At 34.8% G+C, this 26,581-nt stretch overlaps 1 protein-coding gene across 1 annotated transcript in view; it reads left to right on the top strand.

Annotated features, from left to right (window-relative positions):
• Positions 1-1,353: 1,353 nt before the first annotated feature.
• Positions 1,354-26,581, top strand: part of LOC125228677 (ankyrin repeat and BTB/POZ domain-containing protein 2) — a 72,831-nt gene continuing 47,603 nt past the window's right edge. Inside the window, exon 1 of the mRNA XM_048133330.1 lies at positions 1,354-1,473. Coding sequence (XP_047989287.1) covers positions 1,466-1,473 — 8 coding nt within the window. The 5' untranslated portion in view covers positions 1,354-1,465. The remainder of the gene's footprint in view (positions 1,474-26,581) is intronic.

The raw sequence follows: 26,581 nt of genomic DNA, 5'->3' as shown, positions 1-26,581 counted from the left end.
ATATTGTCTTTAATTTAGTGTTGCAGTTTTACACCTCACAAATTTAATTGTGTGTTAATTAATAGTTATAAATATCAAATCCGATACAGTCATGCCTAAGTAAAAATTAATATTTTTTTTATTTATTAAGTAAGTAAGCAAAGAACATTGTACCTATTGCATTTTGCTAAAGCTAATTTCATTGAAAATGAGACTCTCACGGTAAGATATAATTTTTTTTATCTACAAATTTTTAATTTATTACGTTTGAATTGTTGGACCTCTTATCTTAGGTATCTAAAATATCTCCCCATAGAAAAAAATCAATAACGCTTCCCAAAAAAAAAAGACACGCAACCCTACCTTACGTTTGCAGGTGCATTCCTACGGAGCCGGCCCGCCGGCCGAATTCGGCTTTACCGCCCCCTCTTACAGTGCATTGTCCAAGTTTGGACAAATAGAGAACCCTGTATGGCATGTCGTACGAAATAGCCACGATAAACCGCTTCAAATCCGAAAAAGTGTTATTACCGAGATCCTGCAAGCGACTTGCGAGTTTATAGTCTTTCGTGTAGGTTGGTTTCGGTGTCGGGTGGGTAAAGTTTGGAAGCGGGGCGCGCCGCGCGCGGGACGCGAGCATGCGGTCGGACGGGTTGCGCGAGCGACGACCGGAGGCGGCGCGGGCGCGGTACAGCCGCGTGCGCAAGCGCGAGCGCTCACCACGTGGCTACGTGAGAACATTTTCATGCCTCGTTGGGCTCAAATCACAAATCTGCAATTGTTGTAATATGAATCTGTTATGAATGAAACAAGCAATGAATATTTCCACGGTCTTTGGTAGTTCAGTTTAAAATCGCTAATATTTGATGACATGAACTGACAGGAACTTGGATAAATTTGGATCAACCCGAGTCAATACACATATCTCCCTAAAGGGATCAACTTTCAACATTCTGATTTTTGAAATTAATTACTTCAGTACAAAGCACCGCAAAATAATTAGTAAAACGGTAAAGCATAGTTTAGTTAATTAGAGAAAAGTGGAAAAAAACAATTAGGTATATTATTCGTATTTAACTTGTATGGAGGATTAACGTTAATTGAATCATCCACCCAAAGACATTTAATAAAGAAACGAGGTTGGAAAGAACTAAAGATAGTTTTCATCACTAATTTCATAGAGGCCAATCGTTTTGACAGCTCAATCACAACTTATTTCATTTGTCAGTCAAAACCTATAGTCGAAAGTTGAAACTACACAAAGTTGCTCACGTTCGCTCGAAGCTTTTCGTAAAGCTCCAAGGGCTTTTTGTGTACGCAAGTGTACAGGGCTGCGCACGAGTCTTGTAAAGAATGTATTCGAGAGCCGGTCGCGGGCTCGGCAGTGGGACTCCCGCACGCGCAGAGTCCGCCGCCGCGCCACCACCGAAAAAGTAAGAGTTTGTGAGTGCAAGTGAAGTGCAAGTACTGTGTACCATTGGAATGGATGGCAAGGTTTGTTTTTAGGACTTAACCTGTAGATCACGTTAGACTTCGAAGCTTGGTTTAGTAAGGACAACTATTAGATTAAGCTTAGTTTCGTATACAATTGTCTTTCATTTCTGTTTAATCGATTGGATTGATTACATTTTGTTGCTTCAAGTACTGGTATCATTCGAATGTAGGTTTGTTTTTGGGGACATAGCCTGTTCAGTTTTAAAGATTGGTCATTTTAGCTAGGACAACGGTTAGTTACAGCTAAGCCCATAAAGTTGTAAAATATTAATTTCTGTGTGATTGATAACATTTCGTAATGCAAGTAACGTTACCATTGTAATGTATGGTAAGGTTTGTTTTTGGTGACTTTGAATATTGTATATTAGAGCTCTGTAGTTTTTGAGCAAGGACAACGATTAGGTCCTTAGTTACATCTTACTTATAAAAGTTATAAAGTTGTATTTAATTCCTGTTCGATTGGATCGATTACATTAAATTTGTGCGAGCGAGCTTTAACATCGACCATTGTTTATAAAACATTTATGACCATCTTGGCGTTTTCCAAATCCCTATTTGCAACGCCTAGTTTATAACTTTTTATCTATTTGGACTCTGGTAACATGTCACTAATATATTGATTTAAACTAACACGAGCTTCACTCATATTATTAAATTAAAACGGGACTTAATCGCGTAAAACTTACGTTTTACGTTTTATGTCTACCCGTGACCACGGACGTAATGTCATGTCCGAACCGTCGGGTTAAATATAAAACGTAAGTTTTACGCGATTAAGTCCCGTTTTAATTTAATAATATGTCACTATATAATCTTAGTAATCTACCTATATAAGTATATACGTCCAAAAGAGCGGCACTGTGAGTGTCATCTCGCTTAGTGTGGTAGAGCACCGCGCACGCGCAGCGAACGTCTTTCTAGACCTTGAGCAGAGCCCAACTGGAGAAGTAGGTACCTCTACCCGATATAAATTCTATGTCTATGTCTATGAATTCCTCAGCCAAATCAAATAACAATATAGCGTAGACTACTTACAGTGCGAGGATGATGCGGTGTGATTTAAGGTCCGTAAGGCCGTTTTCACATTATCCGATCCGATATCGGATGTCGGACCGACATCCTACATCCGATAAACGCTTCCGATAGTGTCAGATGTCGGTCCGATAAAACGCATTGTTCCAAATCAATGAAGTATGATTTTGTATCAAAAAATATTTAAAAAATGTTTTATATTTAATAATTATAAGTACTATTGTCCTAAATATTATATAGTAAAATTAAAATAACGAGCACGAAAACATGGTAGACGCCTCTACTTTGACAGTAGAAGACGCGTTTCGTTCCAATCATGTTCTGTTTACACGACTCATTATGACCGATTTTTCAAAGTATAAACCATTTTATAAATTATGTTTAGTATGACTAAAAGTAAACAATTACATATGAAATATTAACGTTTTAAATATTAATCACTTAATAGTATGTTTATAGTTTTATTCTGTCTTAGTAAACTAGACTAATATGAAAACAGCTCGGTAAGTAGTCGTAAAATGGAACGTATATACTTTTTACGCACTAGTTCGTAAAATACAACTTCTCGCACGCTAAACAGCCAAAAAACGGGCACTTTTTGAGCAATTGTATTAAAAATAATATTAAAATATGATATTTCTTTCTGTTTTCCGCATAAACAAAGCCAAACCGGTACGACAGCAAGCTGGCCAATGACATCAAACGAAATCATTAGCAATCATTAATCAACGCGCTGATCGATGGAAGGCAGTCGGTAATGTAGGTTTTTTATGAAATAGGAGGCAAACGAGCAGACAAGTCTGGCGCCGATGGACACCCGAAACACCAGAAGTGTTGGAGTTGCGTTGCCGGCTCTTAAGATGGGTGTATGCAAATCTTACCGCGCGAATGATAGCATTCTGTTCTCTTCACATCACAATAATAAATATCTAACAATTATGAGATAATACTCGTCATATGGTATGGTGTTCTGTAAACCAAGAGCTGAGGATATTAAGGATGGGCTGGGAGGAGGTTACCTAAGCTGCCCAGGACCGGAGTTAATCTAGAAATATGTAAAAAGAAGAAGAAGGTTAAAATAAAAATATGGCAATCGACCATGGTTACCTAGCCTAGGTAGTTCATAACTTCTTATAAGACTACTATGGAAACAAATCAAATTATTTTTTACAAATATTTTGAGATGTGTTTTTATGGAAACAATTCAAGTTATTTTTTACAAATATTTTGATTTGTGTTTTTAAAGTAATCACACTACTATATATATTTTTCTTTTATATATGACATCTTATTTCGATTTTTAACCGTCGCCTCATATATCTCAAGAAGGACGGTTATCAAGTCGTCTGTATGTTTTTTTTTTTATTTTTTTTTAATGTTTGTTCCTCGATATCTCCGTCGTTGCTGAACCGATTTTGAATTTTTTTTTTTTTATTGGATGTATATGCATATAGATTGGTCCCATTTTTCTCAGAACCCAGTTCTGATGATGGGATCCTGGAGAAATCGAGGGAACTCCTCGAATCTGAAAGGCATACATATGGTGATTTTTGTGTTTTTAAAGGAACAGCATGCATTTAGGTACGGAAAAGTGACATTTGGTGCAGTGGAACTGCTGATGATGGCCAGAACGGAAGTCTTCAAATCTGAACGGCACGCTTATAGTGACTTTGGTATTTTTATAAGAACAGCATGCACTTTCGCCCAGAACAGTGACATTTGGTGCAGTGGAATTGCTGATGATGGTCAGAACCGAACTCCTCAAATCTGAACGGCACGCTTATAGTGACTTTGGTATTTTAATAAGAACAGCATGCACTTTCGTCCAGAACAGTGACATTTGGTGCAGTGGAACTGCTGATGATGGCCAGAACCTAAACTCCTCAAATCTGAACGGCACGCTTATACTTAGTGACTTTGCCATTTTTATAAGAACAGCATGCGCTTACATATTTAAAATTGCAAACGGGACTTAATCCGCCGGTCTGCTCCGAGACCACGGGGACAATGCCGTCCTTGAAACGTCGGAGGTTAGTGTTTAAAACATAGTAAATACGCGATTAAGTCCCGTTTGCAATTTTAAATATGTGTAAAAATCGTGAAAGTTTGAATCAGTGTTTAGCATGCGCTTACGTCTAGAACAGTGACATTTGGTACAGTGGAACTGCTGATGATGGTCAGAACCGAACTCCTCAAATCTGAACGGCACACTCATACTGACTTTGGTATTTTTGGAAGAAAAGCATGCATTTAGTTCAGAACAGTGACATTTATTTAGTTATGTTTGTTAAGCATATTGAGTTTTCAAGTCAAAGTTTGTCAAGCTTCGATTTCTTATAATATAATCGGATTCATGAGGAATTGAGGAAACTCCTCAAACCTTAACGTTATACGTATATTCATTTGTGTTGCCATCTAATAATTAAAGCATTAAAAGCAGTTTTAAGAAATACTTACACATTTCTACATAATCCAACATTCGCAAGTAGCTTTCACCAGAACCCGAAAGGCGACGGTTTTTTTTTTCTTAAAAATTATTAATTCATAAAGACAACTTTTTTTTTACTGAACAAGTGAACACTACAATTGTAGCTTTTTCCACCAGAACAGGGACCTTATAGATATGCTTTATGTGGAAAGATAATTTACTCTTGAAATGAAAACCTAGTACCTAAAACTAGCTAAAGATGAAATCATGGCATTTGAAATATTTTGGGTATCCTTTCGAAAATCCAGAGAGAATATTTTTTCTTCTTGTAAAACGGAAGGTAAACCAACACCATATCGCACACCTCGGACACTGGCGATCAAATATATGAAAGAGGCGCGTTCCTAGCACACAGTCTAAGCTCGTGTAGATGAACGCGTACTAAGTGAAATATGACAGGTCGACTGTTAGCGTTATTGACAGGCGGTAACTGTGAGGCAACTGTAACCGAGAGGGGGTGGGCGGTACTTTCAAAAAAATTAATGCTCTAGCTTCAAAAACCAGGGAGGAAATTGTCGAGAGCGGGGAGCGGGAGTGGCCATACTGTACGATAGTCCTCTTTATTATACTGAGCAAAGGGAAGTGTACAAGTTTCTAATGGGGTGGCACCGCGCTTGTGACACTAGTTGCAGGCGTCCATAGGTTACGGTGACCGCTTTCCATCAGGCGGTTTGCCACCGACGTTGTATAAAAAAAAACTAACCAAGAGGGGTTAAAGTGGCCTAGAAGATGGTTAATGCTAAATATCCTTTGCAAATACACACCTGTAGGTATTTGTTTACCTGTTATAGCTGCACGCGAGCGAGCAAAATACCAGTAGAGTGGAACAAACGATTGCCCCACTTATCGCGAACAAGACAACTTTGAGCCAGGGTCGACGACGAAGTTTAAATTCTTTGTAACTACAAAATATCGTCACTTAAGACGCAACAGGAGCGAAAATGCTAAAATGGAAAGGGGACTCCTTTCAATTTGGGAATTTTTGTTAAATAATTACTCGCGTTATTAACTAGATTTATCGAAAAAAGATAAGAACGACTCAGTTAAAACGCTACGCGAGCGAAAATGCTAAAATGGAAAGGAGTCCCCCTTTCATTTTGGGAATTTCAGTTAAATATACTAGTGTTATTAACTAGATTTATCGAAAAAAAAGCCCATTAAAGAACAACTCAGTTAAAAGATATTGTGAAAAAGTCTTTAAAATCGAGGTTCCGCTCTCGACTGTTTCCTCCTTCTAAACTTATTTATACGGAACGAAATTTGAGAATCTGAATAACAATGAAATAATCTGTGTCGGACCGTTTAAATTTTTTGGCTAATTGTTACCGATCTAGAGTATCACACCTTTTTTTGAGCCATATTGAAAAGGCCGTTTTTAGAAACTTTTGATTGGCTAGGCTGACTAGCGTCTTTTAAAATAAAAATAGCAAAAAAATCAAAACGGTCCGACACAGATAAAAATATTATTAATCTGTGTTGAAAAAATCATTGCTCTATATTCCAAAACCAGGGAGGAAATTGTCGAGAGCGTTTGTATGTAAAGTTTACCCCTCCTGTTGCGCCTTAAGTGTCATTTATGGCCATGCCGTTTTGAGCTAAAATAACAGATTAAGTAGTTGACCAGAATTGGGAAATCGTTCACAAACAGCATCATAGCATTGAGCTGAAAAAAAAAACTATAAGGTGCTCGGGCCAATATCAACTAATCGAAATATTTTCCATGTAGTAACTAAAGTGTCATTGGTGTCAATTAAACACCTGCGCCATATGTGACCAGTGGCCACAAATGGCACTCTAGATAGGTAATAATTAAAAATTTAAAACGGAAAATCTTTTTCCCCTCACTAGCTCGGAAACACGTGTTTTGTCCTTTAATACCAGCGGGTAAAAACGCATTTTATCCACTAGTGGGTAAAGTAATTTGACATTGAATAAAGTCAAATTATCTGCTTTAAAATTGATAAAAGTAGGTGAATCTAGTAATAAAGATGATTTACCACCTGTGGAACTACTGGAAGCAGTGATAAATGCATTTTTTGCGTTGTAGTTTCCTCGCTGTAGTGAGGGGAAAAGTTTTGTGTTACACTCGGGTGCAAATGTATTTTTCTCAAACATGCAATGAAATATTGTCTTTACGTTCCTTAAAATGGGCTGGGAAGTATCGCTTTTTGGGCGCAACAACTCGAGAGGACTGTAAAGGGATTTCATATTATTTTTTAGGCCTTGGCCTGCAAAGTAACTTTTTTTTTATAAAATATTGTCCTTTAGAGCACTTTTTTTTATTTCATTGTATGTTTGAGAAAAGCACTATACATGCCTCGGCGTGAAAACGGATTCCCGGCCTCGTATCCCTATCCGGCCTCGCTCGCACGTATATATACCCACTTGGCCGGAAATCCTCATTTTCCTGGCCTCTGATGTAATATACTATTACTTCTCGTGTGTTAAAAAACTCGCAAGTTCAGGATTCTATTCTCGAACCACTCGCTTCGCTCGTGGTTCAACTATAGAATCCTTTCACTTGCTCGTTTTTCAATTCCACACTCGGCGTTAAAATACAACTTTGCCCCCTTGTATAACAAATAACTATTCTTGATTAGTTGATATTGTTTTTTTTTTTAACTGTCGAGTACAGTACATGCTGGTTTACTGTTACCTGAAAAGTGATGAAAAATATAAATACATACCTGCCGAGGTATTACTGGTCTGATTGAGTTGTAAAAGGCTGCACGGTAGTTTTAGGCGAATGCAATTGCAATGCAAGCAAGCTAATAATTAGTGTAGTGTACCTAATCTAAATTTTCTTCGTAAATGTCGTCATAGTCCTATTCAATAGTAATCTAATCTACTATTTACTTTTCTAACCTCAGTATATAACTATAATAATAATTATATCTCTGGCCCATTTCTCGAAGCTACAAGTTACAATTTAATTTTCCCCTCACTAGCTCAGAAACAAGTGTTTTGTCCTTTAATACCAGTGGGTAAAAACGCATTTTATCCACTAGTGGGTAAAGTAATTTGATCTTGAATAAAGTCAAATAATCTGCTCTAAAATTGATAAAAGTAGGTGAATCTAGTAATAAAGATGATTTACCACCTGTGGAACTACTGGAAGCAGTGATAAATGCATTTTTTGCGTTGTAGTTTCCTCGCTATAGTGAGGGGAAAAGTTTTGTGTTACACTCGGGTGCAAATATATTTTACTTCTCGTGTGTTAAAAAACTCGCAAGTTCAAGATTCTATTCTCGAACCACTCGCTTCGCTCGTGGTTCAACTATAGAATCCTTTCACTTGCTCGTTTTTCAATTCCACACTCGGCGTTAAAATACAACTTTGCCCCCTTGTATAACAAATAACTATTACAAGTGGTTGTCAATGTCTAATATGACAAGTTGGAAAGAGACTTCCGCTTGTAACTTGTAACTTTCAGTTTTGAGAAATGGGCCCCTGGTCCTTTCATTTGAAAAGTCGGCCCTGCTTATGCTGCTGTCATGCCAATGCTGGTGGCATACACGGCGAAGATCCCTACGGTCTTCTGGTGGCCTACTTTTGTACCATGACTACTGCCTACTAATTAAATTCGTCTCTTGGGATCGAACACTACAGGTTTAGAAAGACAGTCTAAGTAACAAAGTGCTTAATGACTTATTGGGCACTGGAGGCAAATTCGTAATCCAATCGCTGCTACGAAATAGTAAATTGTAACTTTGAAACATAGGTACTGCTTTTAACCGCCTCAAAGCCTTAGATGAAAAGCGCCAATTACGAAAAGAGAGACCTAAGCCCTCCTACGTGTACACGTATAACTCCGCTGGCGAACTTTGTTGCCACCCGTGCCAGCGAGTATTTAAAACCAAGTTCGGCCTGGCCAGCCACATTAGAGCACACGCAAGGAAACGTCCGTAAGGCTTATTTAGGGTCGCCGTCATCGAAAACGATGAGGAGGAGGACTATACTGCTTTTCACATCAATCAATTTGTATCTTTTAACAGAAAAGTGCCACATTGATCCCTCTTGGAGACACGTAGCGTAGCCGACTTAGAAATAAGAAATGTAACAATACCCTTTTTCCGAATTATTAATGTAAAACATTCACAGTATAACTTATATTATATACTTGCAAATACAATTAAATAGGCTGTACTCTTCGCCTTGTTCGCTTAGAAAGTAAAACCAGCAAGAACTGTCATTTACTCCCATCGTAAAAAAAAATCCCAGTAGGTAGGATACACATTCTTGATTGATCTTGATCCGATATGGGATGTCGGACCGATATCCCATACCATACATTACAGGCGCCATCTTGGATTTTTTCCATTGAAATCCTTCCGACATCTGATATCGGATCGGATAATGTGAAAACGGACTAAGGGCCAGTTGCATCAATCACATTTGACCGACACATCATCGTCACGCAGCAGATGTCTATGGAACTTCCCGTACAATAAAATTTTACGAACGCTTTAACGGTGACAGACGGTTTGATGCAACTGGCCCTAAGAGTTAGATCGACGTATCAGAATTGAGTTTGCAACTATCAGTGTCTCTGCCATGAGTTTTTAACATTCTAACCAATATTTATAATGTCACGGAAAATGACATTAAATGGAGAAAGTTAGCAGCGCCTCCTTAGAACGAAATGGTTACTTACTAGAGCCAAAATTATGGGAGAGGGGTAACAGTAGTGAATAACTGACAGGCGAATGTCGTCCAGGGATCATCATCATCATTGGCGTTAACGTCTATTGCAGACGATTTATATGGTGCAATATTCGATAAGCACCTTTTCTGATGACCTATAATGACCAACGCGACCGACATAGTCTCCCGCAGGACGCAGGACTGGACTGACAAGAAAAGTTTGCGGAAATCGGCGCTGAAACTCCTTGGCGTCGCTTCTGTCCCTTATCAGCGAATATAACAAACCATGATTCATCGCAAACATTGCGACATTTGCGACCCTCCACAATGCTTTTGCATCATTTTGCACCACTCCGTTCGTTGATTAACCTTCTTCCAGAGTCCGTAGTCAATACGATAGGCAATAATGTCCCTCTTTGTTCAGTCTTTAAAACGAAGCAACGGCCTTCCAAGTCTTCCAACGCTACGTTTTGCATTCGCAACAACACCAAGAAAAACACGACGAGGTAGTCGAGAGGGTTTTCCACCCTGTGTACATGCCCTAACCAACGTAGTCGTCTGTTTAAGAAACGCGGTTAAGCTAGGCAGCTGTGCGATTTCTACAACCCACCATCAGACCATCAGGACCATCAGGGAACCGATAATTCTGTGGGAAAATGGCACAGGATGAAGCTATTTTAATTTATTAAATGTGCTCACTTAGCTAAACTCCCTGTTCCATAATGCATTACATACTTTACTTGAACGAAGTAGTGATATGTGTTGTGTGATGCCATTGTTTTCACAATTCACGCCTCAGCACGCAGGCGCGGCTTCCTGGCGCACCTACAAAGAAATTTGTACCCTAACATCCGGAGTTATTTCACAGGGGACTGCGCTTTATAGGGTCTACACGTGCTACACTTCCTGGCTTTTATATTTTCTTGTATGTTTGATTTCTTTAATTTTGACAATAAGTATAGAGTCACTTCTGGAAGTTGCCAAAAACGATCTATAATTAGGGTTACAGTTTCTAGCTGAGCGAAAAATTATCGATTGTTTCCCAATTCATTCTAAGGCAATTTATATTTTTAACCAACTTCATGTCCTATATGTAGGTCTAAGGTTTTCAGTTTACTCAGTTTTAGAGTGTAGGTACTTTCTGACCATGATTTCATGTCCCAGATACATCATCTAATCGATTTAGGTACCGATCTGTGCACATTTTTTTCCTGTGTTTACGTGCTTGAGGTGGCGACAGCTACCGAAAGAATACCTAAACCTAATCCCTCTTTTAACTGCATAAACAGGAATCTCTATTTTGAAATTTCGCTAAAATTTGTAGTGCTTACCGCTCGCTGACCTATTTACTTGATAATATTGTCCTATAGTATTCCTTCTTGAAACTTTTGTGGCCTTTTCTATGGCAAGTCAATCGTAATTTACCCATTCAGTGAAACGGTACTACGGTCCCTGGCCATAGCGACGAGGGAACGATTCATTAATCACGTTAAGTATTCATTGTCTGTTGACAGACCGCAAAAATGTCTTAAGAATTACTCAAACATAGTCTCTTAAGACTTTTCATCCTCTGCAATCGTAAAGTCCAGTGCTTGAGTGTCCCTTGAGATACAACCCGGTTGCATTTGCATGAGAACGGCACTTATTTTATTACGCCCCGTTTTAGACGGATCTATTAGGACTTGCATGCCATTTAAGTTTTGCGGTTTTTAGTCGATCGGCTGAATTGTGTTGTGGAAAGTCAGCAATGTATTGAATTTGGCTTCTTGAACGATGTAATCTCATTATCGATTGAGGTTAAATACTTACATCTTCTACTAACGATGACAACAAAGTTTGTTCTCGAATGCATTGATATCATGTCGGTGGTAGATTGCATTCTATGGGTGAGTCTCTTGACCAAGAGATACTGTATAAAAGGGACATGATGTGATGACAGCTTGAAAACACTTTGCTTTCTCAAAATTTAAGAAAATGCATGGTGATCATGGATCAAACATAAATATTATATAGGTACTACCGTAATAGGACCCCATAGTCAGTTAGTTGGTCTATCTAAAGTTCTTACACGAAATGTCATTTCATATTTGCCAATCGCTTTTCGGTGAAGGATAACATCGTGAGGAAACCATAATAATCCCAATAAAGTCTAGTTACCTAAGGGCACCAACGGTCCGAAAGTCACATAACAGCTGCTTTCGTAAAACTAGTGTTACGCTAAATTCTGAGATGAAATTCCATGACTCCAGGCACTCGTAGAAAAATGCCGGGTTGCCGGGGTAAGCTACGGAGCGTAGACGATTGCTACGCAGCCGCAGCCGAGCTGCCGTAGAATTCTTTGACGCAGGTCGACGCTATGTGGGCTGACTTTAAGAGTTATAAGTATTACTAAGACGTTTTGTGACTTCATGTAGGCATGCCTATTTCGACACTCAAAGTTGTCGTGTTTGGGCCCATTACCATTGGGCACTTGAATCATGACTAGACCTGTAGAACCTATCTACATATTAACTGTTCTGAAATTTGCGTTCGAGTGGTTTTTCGAATCGAGAAAATTTGAAATAGTGTCATGCTAGTAGTAGGGTACCCCCGTTACCAGCCCGGGTCTGGGGCCTGCTCCCAGGACCCCACCACCGCCCATCCATGGTCTTACTGAACCTAAAAAAAAAAAAAAAAAAAAAAAACTAATAGCCCCCCATTTAGATTCATTGCGCTGGGTCTCGACGCTCTCAGAAGCCTCCTTCTAGTATTTACAGAATACGTTCTTTACACAATAAACCTTGTGCACGACGGTCACAAAAGGATTACCGACCCTTTCTATTGTTCGATCTGGACTCGGCGCTAGACCATTGTTACCCTACCCAGCTACCTGGCAGTGTCATGCACACCTTTTCCTTGTGTCTCATACTGATAGGTATTTTATAATTAATTTTTAGTATAACTTTGTAATCATAATGGATTGCGATTCTAACCTAACCTAACCTAATTAAAATACCTAACTTTTCCATTCGTAACCTAACCAAATTTAATTAAAACCTACTCTTAGTTAACCTAAGTAGTCTAGACTTACCTTTATGAAACCTAACTGAGTTTCACCTACTTTTACTTTTATTTCTATAAATGTAGGTATTTATGAAATGTATTATAATTACGTTTTAACTTAAGAACTTCTGAGTTACATTTAAGTTTATCCAAATACCTAAACTTAACGATCCTATCTAGCGTATCTTTCTTTTTCTCGAATATTTATGATATCTTATACCTATTTCTATCATACTTCTCTTTGTTGTATTACCAAATTTGTACATATGATTAATAAGTCAATTTTTTGATTACGTCTTAATAAAAGTTAATTTCCCATCTTATCAAACTTTTTTTTTTTACATATATTTCAATGTTTTGTATCTGAATAAACCTCGGTAATTTTGTGAAGTTGCGTTTTTGCTTAATTGCTTTATTTATTGTACCTTCTTTGAATAATTTACTTACCTATTCTTATTTTCTATGACTTGTGTATTGTTTAAGAGAATGCATACTTTCAATAAACTTGTTACGACGTGAGAAACTGAGAACCGGTTAAAACATGTTTAAGGCTAATTCTATGTGAATAAAAATGTCTTTTGTGCATTTTTAAAGATAATATATATTTATTGTTTCCGTTTATTTGAATAATTCGGGTTTTGGGTAAAGAGATCCTTCGACGAACATGTCAAGGCATGATACTTTCTATTCATATTTAACAAAGAGCATTAACTGGTGTAAACATGTTTTAGACTAACGCACCGGTAATTCTTGTGACTTGAATTTATTATTGTAACAACTTAGTTGCTTTATTATAGATGTTTATTGTATTGTAAAATGACAAAAAGTTTATTGTTTGCGTTCAGGTATAAGATGAACTGGTTGAAACAAGATTTATGGTACGTTCCCCTGCTCTCTACCATATTACGAGTATAAAAGCCAAAGACAGTCGAGGCTGAATAAGTATTCCTGTAGAGGCAGCCTTCTGTACCAGAGCTCCTTGTATCTAGTGTGGTATATAGAGAAGTGGAGTGTGCGTTCAAAAGTGAAGTGTTTATAGACAGATCCAACAATGGACGTGAGTATGTTTTTCTTTTTAAATTACTGTAACCCATATTGCCTTTTTATAATATTGTTTCGTCTAGTGTTCTTTGTATTTAATTAATAGAATTGTTAATAGTGTTTAAAATATTGTCTTTCATTGTTTCAGTTCTCTGAAAATACTTTCAAGAACTATTACTACCCGGAAAATCAGGGTGATTCAACCGATGAGGAAGGTACAGCTGGTTTCAAAGTTAAGCAAGCCCTCGCAAAGAAACGTCCTGGAAATAATATTGACAGCTTCTTTGAACGACCTAAAAAGCAGTGTAAAACCTTGAAACGGTCTTCGAATGTAAGCAAAAGTTCGCCAGAAGGCGTGGCTAATTTATCATCTGGACAAGATGATGGGGCGTATTCATCTCACTTAATTAAAATAGAGATATATGATATGCAAACAATCAAAAACATCCCATCCACGGAACACTGGAAGCACGCGGACGTCAGACTGAAGTATTTTGCGTTGGAAGACGACTTGGAATTACAAAATACGCGAAATATTGTATATAATATTACAAAACAATTAGCTTCTAAGGACACATGTGTAAAATATTTTATAGATAATAAGAAACAGTGATAAATATAATTTTTAACGATAGCAGTAGGATAGTGTTAAAGTGTTTCACATTTCTTATCTTTCCTTTTTATGATTTAAGTAAATTTCCTTGTAAGATATTCTTTTGCATTGTTTCACATTCCAAACAAAATAAATAAGAAATAAAATGGTGTCAAATGTCTGTAGTTTTATAAAGGTTACTATGTGAGAATTCAAAATAAAAATCATTATTACCAGTACACGTATTTTTATTTATTTCACAAAAAAGGTCTTAAACATATTTCGTAATACTAGATCATTACATAAAGAATTATCAGAAAACAAGTTAAGCATATGTTTCATAGATTTTCCATGAAACTTAAAATACAAATAAACTAAACAATATTCACCACAAACAGAAGTGAAATGGTTTTGAAGTGATTTATTATTGTAAAACCACCGTCTCGTATTTCTATCTAGAAATGACTTATGATAACCGGAAGGTTTCCTGCCAAAGGAGTCAAAGTATTCACCTACACCATTTACATCAATGTGTATAGCAACCCAATGGGAACCCGGTTTTGAATCAGGGTCCAAATTACTGACAATAAAGGTAGGTAGATTAACCCGAATAGGTATTTTGTTGGCAGCAAAAACATTTGAATTAAACAATGGGTTTAGTTTCCTCATACAAAATTGAATTTCTTTAGTATCCATAGTTAAGTAACATATACAAATTATTGATGATCATGCAAACAATGATGAATTCCAAATAAAATAAATTAAAGAGAACGGGGTATTTATATGTTTCTTAACTATTGTAATCTACAGATACATCACGATTTTTATTTATTTCAATTATATTATCAAATTCTGCATACACAATACAATTAATGGTACTAGTTAGAGCGGAATCAAAACGTACTTCTATCCGAACGCTACCATGTCTAACAAGATTCCAGTGTGAAGTTGAATTAGCAGATAAATCAGGAGTTAAATCAAAACACAATAAACAATAACCTTGACCAAAATCTGTTCTGCTTATTCCATTACCCTCGTTATGGAAATGAATACCAGTTCCAGAAAATAGAGTGTGATATGCTGCTGCTATTGTACCAGAACTAAATGAAGGTTGTAATGTTTTAGAAGGAACTTCATGACCATCTACGAACAAACTAAATGAATTCATATTATAATGTTGAAAATTAAACGGATTTAATGCTAAATTACCATTAAAACCTGAATTTGATACAAATCCAATAATACATCTTTTAGGAATTTGTCCGAGAAATATATTATCTAATGTTTTACCCTGAACCCCCGTTGGTATTGTGAGAACCTTAACTTCTGCCCTCGTAATGGGGTACTTTGCAGTTGTTGTGGCTAATACTTTTTGATGGGCTAACAAAACACTAGGATTGATTCTCGTTCTCCTTACAATGAGGCTAGCATCCATTATTTGTACTTTGAATTTTTTATCTTGGTGGCAAATAAGATTGAATGATTCTTTTGAGCGAACTAACTTAATACGTAGTTCTACACCATTTATTAAGAATTTCTCTTGATTAAATATATCACCATGTAAATGACCAATCATTTCTACTTCCTTACTCTCCTTGATAAATTCCAGCCTTTTGTTAAACCCTTTGTTGTTAACGTCAACAGTATCCATATAGCCCGGCGTATCTTCATACCACAATCCACAAGTAAGATGAGTTGTTTTGGCTGCTGGTCCGTAGTTGAGAAGATTTTCCATATAAGCACGGTAGGCATATGTATTGTTTGGTGGTGATATGAGTTTTTGATTTAAATATACATCAAGTTGATTAAAAAGAGAATGTAACCAGTTATTGGTGGGTCCAACTGCAGCATCTGCTTTTAATTTAGTACCATCTTGGTTCAACACTTTAGCAGTAATGTGTATCATTGTGTGTGATAGATCTATGTAGTCATCACCTGATCCAGGTACTTGAAATTCGATTGGACCGTCATCGCTTAAAGATGAAATTGGTTTATAATGAATCCACTGTCCGCTTTCAATGCTTGTTTGAGTTGATGGAAGGGCAAATATATCTAATTCAGATTTCGCACACTCACATGAATGATTATGTAAAAATGACATTATTTAGTTTGAAAATATATCGTTATTTATATCTTTTTTATTTTTTTTACTTCCTCTTCGTCGCGATGCTTTTAGAGCAATGAGCGGTTCCCTTCTTTTATTGGACATTTTATACCCAGATCCTGACATAAGGGAATCAATTTTTTCATCGGCCTTTCTTTTCAGGTTTGCACTTGCTTCCTTGAATCGTGATCGTATGGAACTGTCTATAGGGCGAGCATTTACCATATCAGATAAGAGTCCAACTCCTGCTCCTAAAGTTTCTTTTCCAATGGTTCTTAAACCACTAGATAATAAAGGGAGTACGGATCTAAATAGTCCTCCCAAAAAACTGCCTATACCATGTCCTCTTTGATATGGAACTCCCTTATAGACAATTCCTACACCAGAGCCGGCTTGGTGTGAATAATAATGTTCGTAAGGACAAGAGGTTGATGATCTGTTATACATCATTTTACACGTTGAAAGTGTAGTTTCACGCAAGAAGACCCAAATTGAAATGGTACTCTGACACCGGTTGTTGTTCTTATATCTATTTCAATTGTATCAAACTCTCTTCGTAAAACTGGTACATAGTGAGCAGGTGAGAAAATATGTGTTTTATAAGCTCCATAAATGAACTTAGTTGGATCTAAAGGTATTATTCTAAGTAACGATGTTATAACATCTCCAACTACTTGTGGATGAATGATATCTGTATAAACAAATATTTGAGATGGTAAACCTAAATATAAATTTGCTGGATTTTTTCCCAATGTGATTTGTTTCAAATTTGTTCTTGGTTTAAAACCCATTTGAAGACTTAGTATTGGAGTTGTTATGATAGAAGTGATATCTTTATTTGATGTTGTTACTCCTATCATTTTTGTTAGTTCATCATAACGAAATTTAACATTATTTTTTAACTGAGGGTTTTCATTAAACGCTTGAAGAAAGTGATCTATATTATCGTAAGTAGTGGCTGGTATATGAGCTTTTATATCCACAATTTTTGAAGTCTTGTCAGCAGGCGAAAACACTTTTTTCTTTATATAAATTATGTTTTCATGCTCTTGTACATTATACATAGAACAAGGGTATTGAAATTCCACCAAACCAACTACCCATTCTCCATCCAATTTAATGGTCTTTGGTAATTTTGTTAAAAAATGTGCAGTCGTATTATCTGTGTAATAATCGGATGAACTATTACTTAACAAAGTTAAATAAAAGCTATTATCACTCATATTTTCTTTAAGCTTGATTCAGGTATCCAAGAATTAAATTTATTAGGATAACCTTGCCACTTCACCAGTATTTCCTTTCTGCCAGCAACTCGACGTGAACGTAATATTTTATCAATTTTATACTCGTTGGAGGGGAGGTAAGTTACTTTTTGTATTTCTTTTGAATAAAACGTCCCAATTATGCGTTCGCCTTCCAAATCCCTTAGTGTATAAACAATCCGAGGAGATCTTTTAATAATTGAATTAATTATAAATATTTCATCACTCCAATTACTTTCGTAACCTTTTTGAAATATATGTTTGTATTTAGTGATTCTAACATGATCTCCTACGTTTAGTTTTGCAGTTTCTGGTGAGATTTGTCTATCTGTATTGCGATCATATAAATTACACCAAACAGTCATAATATTATTAGAGTTAACATCAACTGGACACATTTTTATGCTTGAATGATAGCTGTGGTTGTAAGAATAAAGAAGATCTTGTAGAACATTTATGTAATTATATGTATTCTTATGAGTGAAGTAACGCCACATTTTCGTTTTAAGAGTTCTCTGGAACCTTTCTACTATACTTGCTTTAATATCAGGGTTATTAGTGGTATAATAATTAATATTTTTACTTTTGAAATAATCTCTTACCACCTTTGAAACGAATTCCGTACCTTTATCAGATTGGATATGACGAGGAACTGAGTTGGCTTCAGTAAATATGCTTTCAAAACAATGTTTAACTGTTGCTGAATCCTTCTTCTTCATGGCTCTTGCAAAAGCATATTTACTGAATACATCGATAACACAAAGAATATATTTGTAACCATCATTAAATTGACTATATGTACTCATGTCACTCAAATCAGCTTGCCAAAGTTCATTAAAGTTAGATAGAATGTATCTATTTCTAGTAAACCGCCTATGAACAGGTTTATGTAGTGTATACGTGTCTTGAGATTGTAACCATTTTTTTACATCTTCTTTATTCATTTGACCTTTCATTTCCTTTGTTAAATTATTTAAACTGCTATAACCAGCGGGATGAGAGATATCATAGTAGATTCTGTTAATATCTAATAAGGAGTCCATCTTTCCCAATTTATAGTTTTTGCAGATGATTTTTGTACTCGTGTAGTAAGAGGAGTAGATGTGTTGTTTTCTTTATCTAACGAGGCTCGTGTTCTTATAGAAGTAGAGGGGGTAAAGGGCTCAATCAAAGGAGTGTCATTAATAAATGCTAAATTTGTAGGATTACCTATGCATGACTTAGGAACTTTGATATCTTTTAAAAGTAAAGCAAACACTTCCCAGCCAATTGGTTTAGGACGTTTAAGACATCTAACCGTGTCGCTCACCAAATCAGTAATATTGCTATTTTGAATAGTCTGGTTGTTTATAACAACTTCACCAGTCTGCTTCCACCAAATTTTAGGTTTACTTAAAACAATGTAATCTAATAGCGTTCTAGCTTTTTTTTCATAAGATTTAGGTAATATCTCTATTATTTTTGATGGACTGATCGGCATTGATTCTTGATTTATTTCACCAGGTGTCGTGTTAAACAAAGATGGTGCAGGTATCTCAGTTACATCACCTTTCGCTGATTCCTTATATTCTGTCTCCTCCTTTTTGGGTATCTTTGAATTTATGATATCATTACTTTCTTTGTTGAATTGATCGAACCCCTCCATTACTATAGGTATCTTAAACGGTTTTCGATCTGTTTCAATAAAATGTAGAAACCGCTGCAATGCTTGAGAATAAAGCATCCATTTTTCACGATCGTTCATTTTACTTTTGAGAATTTTTTGCATCTCTTCATCTAGCCGAGATGAGGAATTTTCAGGAGGGTTCTCATTGCGTTTCAACTTTTCAATAAAGTCCGATTCAACTAATAACATTTTTTTCGTGTTTTCCATTTTGTTTATTTATGATAAAGAGTTAACTAAGGCACTTAGAACTGCTCCTAAAATAATAGGTAAAAAGGCACCTCCTTTTTGAATTATAACCGTTTTTCTTAATTTATGTTTACCTTTTGAAACTAATTTCCTTAATATGTCTTTGTACTTTTTTAACTTTGTTTTTTCTTTTTTTCTAAAGGAATTTTCCCATTCAGAACGTTATAAATGCACTCGCATATAATGTTGATCTCTTCATCATCACAAGATTTAAGTAATGCAGTACGATATTTGGGTTTAAGCAAGTGCAATGCTTCTAATAAATGTTTATATGTGTTTACTCTTGCATGCATCATGTAGAACTGACTAAAATTTGTTGATTTTTATCATATTTAAATCCTTTTTTGGGTACATACACTGTGCAATGTCCATCAAATGGAAATATTTTTGTTTTAAAACGACATATCGATACCTCTGGGTTCAATTGGCGTAAAGGACATTTTGGCGAAAATGAGTTATATATACAGTTTTGTTCAGAATTTCAAGCGCTATCGATCTGTGTAGTTAAAATTTCGATATCTCTTAAAAAGTTGCCTTTACGACCAAGATTTTCTACTATGGACTTGCAAAAATAGCTTTTCTGAAGGGGCGTAAATATCAAGTCATTAATTATAAATTATTATTTGTGTCGTAAAGGAAATCTACAAATAAAAATATAGTCGTAAGTCACCTTGATATATATTATTGCCCTTTAAGCCCTTACTTTTTAAGGATCACTTTCTATAGTAGTGTGGTAAAGTTGGGCGTAAAGGACAAGTTTTTTGTTCTTCGTCCTTTACGACCAGCACTAAAAATATTTTATCCGCAACTGTAATCGATATCATTGGGTTCAATTGTCGTAAAGGACATATAATGCAGGTTTCCAAGAGAAAGATAAACCCACTTTTTTGTTTTTTGGCCTATATTTGTGACGTGTATAAGAAAAATATGCAGATTACGAGTATCTTTAACCTAGTGTAACAACCGTAGTGATAAACTAAACGATTTAGAAGATAGATGGTTGTAAAGGACACGTCAAAAGCTATTAACGTCCTTTACACCCATGATTTGATAGGGTCGTAAATGACGGTCTTAGATGATTTTTATACAAAACCGGGGCGTAATTGTAACCGAAATGGTACAAATGTTGTGCTAAGTATACAATTAAAAACTGGAAAAATGTGTCAAAACGTACTTAATATGGCATAGAATAGACATTATTTTAATGCAGTGTATTATTTATCTAAGCTATCTTAGAAACAAAAAAGAACAAGACTATTTTATATCCAGTTTTGTAATAAAGAAACAATATTTGCTTAAAAACGATCTACTAATACTTTGGCAACAAGCTCAAAGTTATTTTTTTAGTATTCGCCGCTGTTGAATAGTCAGTAGGTTACGCATTCAGCCTTTAATTCTAGCGGGGAAACGCTTTCGTAGTATTATTATACTGCGACGAGATGTAGGTAATTTAAAAAAAACACTATGGTATTCAGGGTACGTACCCACAACGTATGCACAAACGCTCACGATAATATCTATTTCGTAGCTATATATTTTTTTCGTAGCTATAGCTATAGCTTTATCGCTCTTGCGTATTGCACCAGACTGCATTTTTGTCGGCGTCTGGCGTCGACGATTGCCATTCAGCTACGCCGCCAGTAAACTTTAACAGTAGACTATACTAACATTTAGTGCGACAATAACAGGTGCGTTTCGCTAGCGAATGAGCGTTAGCGTTTGGTGACTTGGCTATGTACCCACAGGTACTTAAAGCATTGACTATAATATTTCTAGGATTGAACTCATAATTAAGATTATTCTTACTTAACAGGTTAAAGACTAAATAACAATTTTCTGTTTTAAAATTATCAAAAATATGCATCAACATAGTAGGTAGTCTTGACTACAGTTACTATTATTTATTAGTTGGTCACAGTTTGTATACGCGTCTTAACTTGCGTTTATAAATTGGTACTTAACTCTTAGTTATTCTTAGAACTTCTTTCTACTTTATACTTAAAATTACTGTCGTATTAATATAGTCTACTGTTCACAGTTGCTGATTAAAGTTTACGTGATTACCATTAGTGTTTTTATATTTACTTAAACTACGAAAGCGTTTCCCTGCTAGAATTAAATACTGAATGCGTAACTTATTGAGAGTTGAGACAGCGGCGAGTACTAAAATAATAACTTTCCAAAATACTAGATAGTTTTTAAGCAAATGTTGTTTCTTTATTGCAAAACTGGATATAAAATAGTCTTGTTCTTTGTCTCTGCTAAATATTTAGATAAATATACACTGTAACACTAATGTGGCTATTCTATGCCATATTAACTACGTTTTGATACATTTTTCAAGTTTCTCAATTGTAAACTAAGCTAAAAACAGTTGCCATTTGTACCATTCCGGTTACATTTACGCCCCGAATTTGTATAAAAATCATCTAAGACCGTCATTTACGACCCTATCAACTCTAATTGTTCAAAAAAATCGTGGGTGTAAAGGACGTCCATAGCATTTTGACGTGTCCTTTACAACCATCTAACTTCTAAACCGTTTAGTTTATCACTACGGTTGCTACACTAGGTGAAGGATACTAAAAATCTACATATTTTTCTATATACGTCACAAATATAGGTCAAAAAACAAAAAAGATATAAACATTTTTCTAAAAAAAAAGTTGTTTTTTGCTTCTCCTGAAAACCTGCATTTTGTCCTTTACGCCAATTGAACCCAAAGGTATCGATATGTCATTTGTATTTTGTTTCAGATCAATCATAAGGTAACCATGAGCATCCTTTGTAGCATCTTTGTAGGCTTCATCCACGAATTTTGAGTTTTCAGGACAAACTTGTCGTGACAGGTATCGTATTTGAGTTTTATCTCTAGGGTTCTTAAAAAATACAATGTAGCTTGTGTTCAGTGAAATATCACGTTGACCTCTTCCTTGATGAAATATGTTTTGTGTTATATAAAAAACACTTAAATTTCTATGATGACTTCCTTTAGTAAAAATATCAACAACTCGTCCATCTGATTCTCTCATTAAATCATCTATTATTAGAAGTTTAGGTTTTTTCCCATCGAAAGTTGAAAAATCTGGTATTCCTTGACTATAATTTACATTTTCTAGATTATAAAGAGGTTGCATTTCATCATAACACCAAATAATTTCATCAAATTCTATGTTACATATCTCTTTAGTATTATTCAAAAAATTTGTAACAAATTGAGTTTTGCCACACCCACTGGGACCTGCGACAATGGTAGTGAAAGGATGATAAAAATGAATCATCTTTGAATGCTGTAATATGTTTAACAGTGTTGATATGAATGCGGATAGACATTAAATGGTGCTATTCAATAAACATATTACTATTTAAACTAAAGTAGAGTAAAAAAAAAAACTGATAAAAAATATGTATATTTATTCTGATATTAACACTTTTCTTTATTATCTATTGTTACATTTGATATACCCAACCACCAATTTAAATTTAAACATAAAAAACAATAAATCTATGTTTACAATATTCTTATGCCAAAACACGAATAAATGTTAAATTAAACAATTAATTAAAATATAATTTACAATTAAATTTAAGTTAACTATTCAAATTTACATACAAAATATATATTACAAACAATAATTCGAATTTGAATGTTCTGTCATTTACATGACAAAATTTAAATTATTTTTTTATTTTACAATGTCCCCACGCAAGGGTGTCACAAGTGTTTTCTAATAAGTAACGTTTTGTATCATCATGAGATAATGATATTTTATTAATTTTTTGAGTGAATATTACATGTTTTATAGATTTAAATCTTAGCATTTGAGCACGTTGCACATTTTTGTTAAATAAACATGTTTTGAAATTATTTAGAGTAAATTTCTTTGTAACACATACATTGACTCCTTTAGCTTTTGATAAAACACCATATTTACCTTTTTTGTCATCATTCTCATCATATTTTTCAACATCTAAGGCATACATTTTAGATTTTAGACCAACGAACTCTTTTAAAATTCTACCATTATTTTCATCTTTGAAAAATCCTAATCGCTTTTTATTTATAAGTGGGAAATTATATTTATTGATAGGAGGATAGTCAGATGTATCAAAATAGAAATTAAGATCTTTTTTTATATCTGCATAAAAATTTTCAGTGAAAATTTGATAAATTAAACTATCCGTATCTGTATAAAGAAGTTTGAGTTTGTTAGGATATTTGATTTTCATGTAGTTGTAGTGAAAGTCATACATTAAAGTTTTTGATATATCTAATACACAAAACCCCAAATAAATCGGTTTATTATAAAAGACTTTAGTTTTTTTCAATTGAACAGCTACTAAATTCTCTGAGAATATGGATAGACTGTGGAACTCAGGTCTAGCTATAAAAGACTGAACCCCTTGCGATTTCCCTCGATTTTCCCAGTGATTTAATAATTTGACGTTTACACGTTTTGCAACATTTTCCATAGTCTTACCGAACACTGAATTGTTCATTAGTTTAAAAAAATCTTTTTCAAAATCAGATGATGCCAGCGATCTCATGTGGGTATTTAAATCTATGTAACTTTTTAACCACATAGACTGCTGAAATTTAAGAATGCGATGTATTTTACTTAATACCAAACCATTCTTCAAACACTGTTTTAGATTTCGATAATGAATTACATAATTAGTTTTTCTATTTAAATTAGGAATCAGTTTTTTTCTTTACAATTACCCAAACAAACGTTTTCAGGACAGAATGGTAAATCTGAATGTGAGTCATGAATTTCGTTAGGGTATTCGAGGTCAACTTCTAATATGAAACCATGATCAGCGTCATCGGCTATATTGAAGTCTGTATCTACATGAACCCATTCAAATTTACCTGTAGGGAGACATTGAGACATAGCCCATCCGTAAAGGTTGTTTGCATCAAAATACATAAGATAGGACGATGGTATGTTTGAATCAAAATCATCCATAAATTTATTATTAGCTTTCGCATATCTGTTACTACATTGCGATATGCCACCTCGAATATTTTTTGCAATTAATGATATTTTATCTATATCAGTTAGGAGTTCTAATTTTATTTTTGTAGTAAATAACATTGCATCCCAACTTAATCCTGGAGCAGTATAATAATGAGCGGGATCTAAACCATACGTCTTAAGACAAAGGTTTCTAAAATTTTCAAATACGTCAGCCAGTAACAAAACATCTGTTTTTAGGTATAAATCGGAGTAATCGCCCATATTTTTGCAACGAAAATGGGACCAAACATCTTTTGCATGATTATAATCATCTTCTGAGATGTGACTATCAGTCAAAGAACTAAAAAAATTGTCTTTAGAGGGAAGATCAGTTAACTTTAAAGAATCGTATGATGTCATGTATTCATACGGATACACACCCTTTCGTAATAAGCGTTTAAAATCGTCCTCACAAGTGAAATTCAATTTTAATTCATGAAATTGTTTAGGAAACAAGTTTTTTGCTAGTTTATCAAGACTGCTGGGCATAAATTTAAGTGAATCTACAAACCTCAATTTGATTGTGCGATTATTTATTTGTAACTTCTTAGAAAATGAAATGTATTTTTCTTTGTTCTGTGGAATCAATTCAATGTCCCCTTCCACCAAACCAAGTCCATGTACTATGAAATGACTATCATAATTACTCAAATTATGAAAAAATACAGGTATAAATTGAGGTGCTTTGTATTTTTCAGAACAAAATGTATGTGCTACGCCTTCGTAAAGACCAGTATGGAAATTGTAGGAAATGATAGAATCACTATTTAAATTTCTATCACAAATGTAACATGTCCTACTCTGAGCAATATGTTTATTATTTTCAATGGATAAAGGCAATGGAGTTTTTCCGAAAGTATTCCTCTTACAAATGCTTTTTAAATCTTTTTCTATGTACTTCATAAATACCTGGGTGCAATCTTTACCTTTGTATGTTCTATACACAGACAATTTATCATTATAAGAACACTTAATATAATATCCAAAACTATATACCTCATGTTTTTGAATATTTGTAGTAGAAGATGTTGTAGGGTTATTTGACTGTGTTGCTATTGGGTTTAAAAAGGCTTCAAAATCAGCATAAACAACAAAAGGCACCCTTAATTTACGTTCGTAATTATCGAAGGTAACTTCATTGGTGGGAACGTTTTCATTGAACCAGTTTTTCTTTTTATCTTGTTCTGAAGGTAAATGTGTGCAAACATGGAAACAATCGTTTTTTTGATGTTTCATTAAATTTTCGTGAGTTGTGAAGTTGGATAAGCATCCATCGCAAATATGAACAGCATGCTGTGTATTTGATAATTGCTTAGATACTAATCTAGATAAGTTTTTGATAAAGCAATAATGTCCGTTACTATTTTTGGATATATACAATAAGTTCAAATGGATATCTTTTCTACACTTTGTTAAATGCAATGGTCCTACTATATCATGTTTTTTATTTTGAGAATTGTATTCAATTCCAAAAACGTTTATGCTCATATTATTATTATTTTCAAATTTTGGAATATCCCCCAATTTTATTGGAAAAGTTAAATCTCTAAAATTCAATTTATTTTTATGAACAATATACGATTTAGTACAGTTTGAACGATGGTTTGTTGGGGGGTATAATCCTGACAATACTGCCCATCTAAAACATTCTTGATCACTATTTTTTACATTAATAACTGCTTTTTTATTTTGAATATCTCGTGGTAACTCAATATAAGAAGAACCGCGCAACGGATTAAATTTGTTAACATTAACATCTAGATAGTTAAATTTTACTAAACCCCACCCACTGTCTTTTCTTTCAAAGTTGGATAATTTTGTTAATATATCCTTAACCACGGACTCGAAAATTTCATCCTTGTCGCTACTAGTATCAATAATATTGTTACATAATTGGAAATCAAAAGTATTATTGATTTGTTTGCTCTCTTGTGTAAAATCGGCATTTAGAATAAAGTTAACTTTCAATG

Source organism: Leguminivora glycinivorella, chromosome 8 (assembly GCF_023078275.1).
Source record: "Leguminivora glycinivorella isolate SPB_JAAS2020 chromosome 8, LegGlyc_1.1, whole genome shotgun sequence".
NCBI classification, from domain to species: Eukaryota; Metazoa; Arthropoda; class Insecta; order Lepidoptera; family Tortricidae; genus Leguminivora; species Leguminivora glycinivorella.
The sequence above is the reverse complement of the archived record's forward strand: the minus strand, read 5'-3'. Positions and strand labels throughout refer to the sequence as shown.